Raw genomic sequence first — 2907 nt, 5'->3', positions numbered from 1 at the left:
TCAGGACCCATTTGTAAACATTGATGGCCAGTCCCAACCCACTGTCCACCCCCCCGACATCCAGTGTACGGGACAGAGGGGGGCCAAAGCAGTCCCTTACAGGCTGGAACTCTGACAAGGGCCTTGTCCCTTGCCAGAAAAAACAGTTTCCCATGTTTTTCTCCTCTGAAGGAGAATCCATAAGTTTGTTGATTCATTTTTAAAGTTTGTTTGCAGCCCTTTCATATATTCTTGCAACTCACTTTTGGGTTGCAACCCATGGGCTGAGAAATAATGCTTTAAGCTATGCTAAGCGTCCCAAAAACAATGGAAAGTGACCAGCACTTAGCACCTCAAGATCAGTTTCTCTTTACGGGCTATATTCTAGTAAGTGTTTTAAGATAACCAATTATGTCCACACTAGGAGCATTTTACTGGCATAGGAATGCAGTATTCCATAGAAGCAAAACATTCCTGGCACGGATATAAAATACCTCTTCAAGACTGCCTTTCCGGTTAGTATACCAATGCTACTGAGCAGGAGCAAAAAAAGCAGCACTGGTTTAAAAAAAATAAATAAATCAGTTTTACCAGTGTAACAGTGTCTACCCTCAGAGCTTCTACCAGCCCAGCTAGGGCAGACAGGGTACACACCTCTGTCCATCCCCGGCCAACACAAGTATGCTGGAAGATGCCATATGAACCTAGCTAAAGAATATAGGAATGAAAGAAAGAATTGAGGCAAATGTTCCAGGTCCTCTATATTTATGATAAATTATAAAACTAAATGTTTCCTATTGCTTAGCCATGTGGCTTTCTAAAAAGCTGGCACAAATTATGAATTAGCAAGTACACAGGCGTGCATTTTGACAACATACTACATAATCTTTTCTAATCCAAACTAAGCAACTATCTCTAGTGATAAAGCCTCAGGCAGGAAGACTGAACACTATATTTTCCCCCAGCTCCCCACAATTAAAATATATTTCTCTACCCAGCTCTGAAAAGATGCCATATTTCAGATTTTCTTTCTAATCATAAATTTGCAGTTCCAAACTTAAATGGGGTCAGTAATAATCATGCAGATGTTACAAAAAAATTGAAGGAGCATGCCCTTCAGCTCCAATAGCAGATTGGTACTAGAAATGCAAGGTGGTATTAGCTTCTGGAAGAGGAAACAAAAGTCTGACTCGCCAGCCATGCATGCTAGAAGAAAATAGGCTCTACTCTTTGTCAGCTCAGCTTGTCCAAACTTACTGTTTTCCTGCACCCTGGCCACGAAGCCTGTGAGAGGTATCTGTGGAGTCAACTGAGGCATAGGGGGAGGGGGTGGAGCAATAGAAACTGGTAGCAACACACACCATATTGGGGAAGTCAAATAGATCAAGGAAAAAAAGGAAAAACAAATAAAAGCAGCCGTCAGTAAACAAGGACCACAAAACAGTATTGAAACACCAAGAACACACACACACTCACACATAAGAACCTTTTTCAAGCTTTTCCCAACAAAGCTACAGCTGAATTAATGTTTAGGCAATTGAGGATTTAAGAAAGAAAATCATCCACTTAGCTGAGGGGTGGGCAATTACTTTGGGCAGGGAGCCACTTACCGAACTTTGGCAAGCCATCGTGGGCCGCATGTCAGACAGCCCAAGGCAGATAAATATTAATTTTCTAAATTTTTTTAAGAGCCCTGCGGGCCAGATAGAATAGCCCGGTGGGCCGCATCTGGCCCCTGGGCTGCATTTTGCCCACCCCTGGCTTAGCTGAATAAAAGGCAGTGCCTGGTCTAAATGTGTTGCAGTTCAGAAGGCATGTTTATTAAAGAATTATCTTGTTTAAAATGTATTGTTTATATTGTGGTGGCACCTACAGACCACACAACTTTCCTATTCTTAATTTTTTTATCATTGTTTAAAAGGAGTAAAATGCACAAAACATACAAGGTTTCATCAAATATTGGCCTCTTGCTGCTACATAATACCAAGAGCCTTATGAATAGCATGTGTGCGCTTTGTTTCAATGCTATTTATAAAACAGGCAATCCTGAAACTCCATTATAAATTCATTATTGTACTGAAATGACCAATGGCTACTTACTTTTTCTGTTAGATGGGGAGCGTGCTGACTATTTACTGTTACTGTAGACCTACTGAATTATCTGGTTTTAAGAGGGATGTGGATCTTGGCATACAATAGCTTATGAACTGGTTTCTAGCAAAATAAGGTTCTCTTCAAGAGTTAAATCTTCTGTAAGGAAAGGACCACCTAGCAACTTGAAAGGCTGACAGTCCAATGGGGTGCAACTGGCTTGCACACATACACACACCTCCCAGCCAATTACTGGGACTGACAAGCACATGTCCTCTGAACTGTACCCCTTTTATTGAACAAAGGATTTATAAATGTGGATATACCACTGATGCTCATTAATACACAGGACTGACAGCCATGAAACTGAAGTCTTCTCTCTACAGAACAGGCACGTAAGAGCAGGAGCAGCTTCAATGCAAGCTCTCCTTTCTGAGGTCCTCAAGCTTTTATTGAAAGGGGAAAAGCATAACTCAGTCCTATTAATATTTAAGTCCTGAACTCAGACAGACAACCCTCAAGGATACCAAATACTGTACATCTTTGAGGATCAAACCAAACCAACTAATTTCAGTTGAAGTTAGTTTAAAATCCTCCTTCACCTAACAATGATTCCTATAATGTGTGGATCCAGCAGAACAAATTTGGAAGCAAATTTGAAAGAGGTTCTTCATTTCCAAGTAAACAATAGTTAAAAAGAAAAAAAAAGAAAACCACCATAACCAATATTAATATTTGACAAATAAATGCAGCATTTAGTTCATACAATAAAAACACCTCAACTATTTTCCCCATATAATTTAAAAAAGAATCAGTAAGAAGGGGGGGGGGGGGGGG

The 2907-nt window shown here is 40.4% G+C and overlaps 1 protein-coding gene across 10 annotated transcripts in view; it reads right to left on the bottom strand.

The window, feature by feature from the left end:
• The window catches only part of ABI1 (abl interactor 1), a 139611-nt gene that overhangs the window by 20098 nt on the left and 116606 nt on the right, over positions 1 to 2907 (bottom strand). For 4 of the 10 annotated variants that reach the window (XM_019508258.1, XM_019508260.1, XM_019508259.1 and 1 more), the window contains one exon: positions 1237 to 1323. The exons of the other annotated variants lie outside the window; for them this stretch is intronic. In XM_019508258.1, the coding sequence (XP_019363803.1) occupies positions 1237 to 1323 (87 nt within the window). The remainder of the gene's footprint in view (positions 1 to 1236; positions 1324 to 2907) is intronic. 10 annotated transcript variants of the gene reach the window in all.

Source organism: Gavialis gangeticus, unplaced genomic scaffold (assembly GCF_001723915.1).
Source record: "Gavialis gangeticus isolate Ggan-Ray unplaced genomic scaffold, GavGan_comp1, whole genome shotgun sequence".
Taxonomy (NCBI): Eukaryota; Metazoa; Chordata; order Crocodylia; family Gavialidae; genus Gavialis; species Gavialis gangeticus.
The sequence above is the reverse complement of the archived record's forward strand: the minus strand, read 5'-3'. Positions and strand labels throughout refer to the sequence as shown.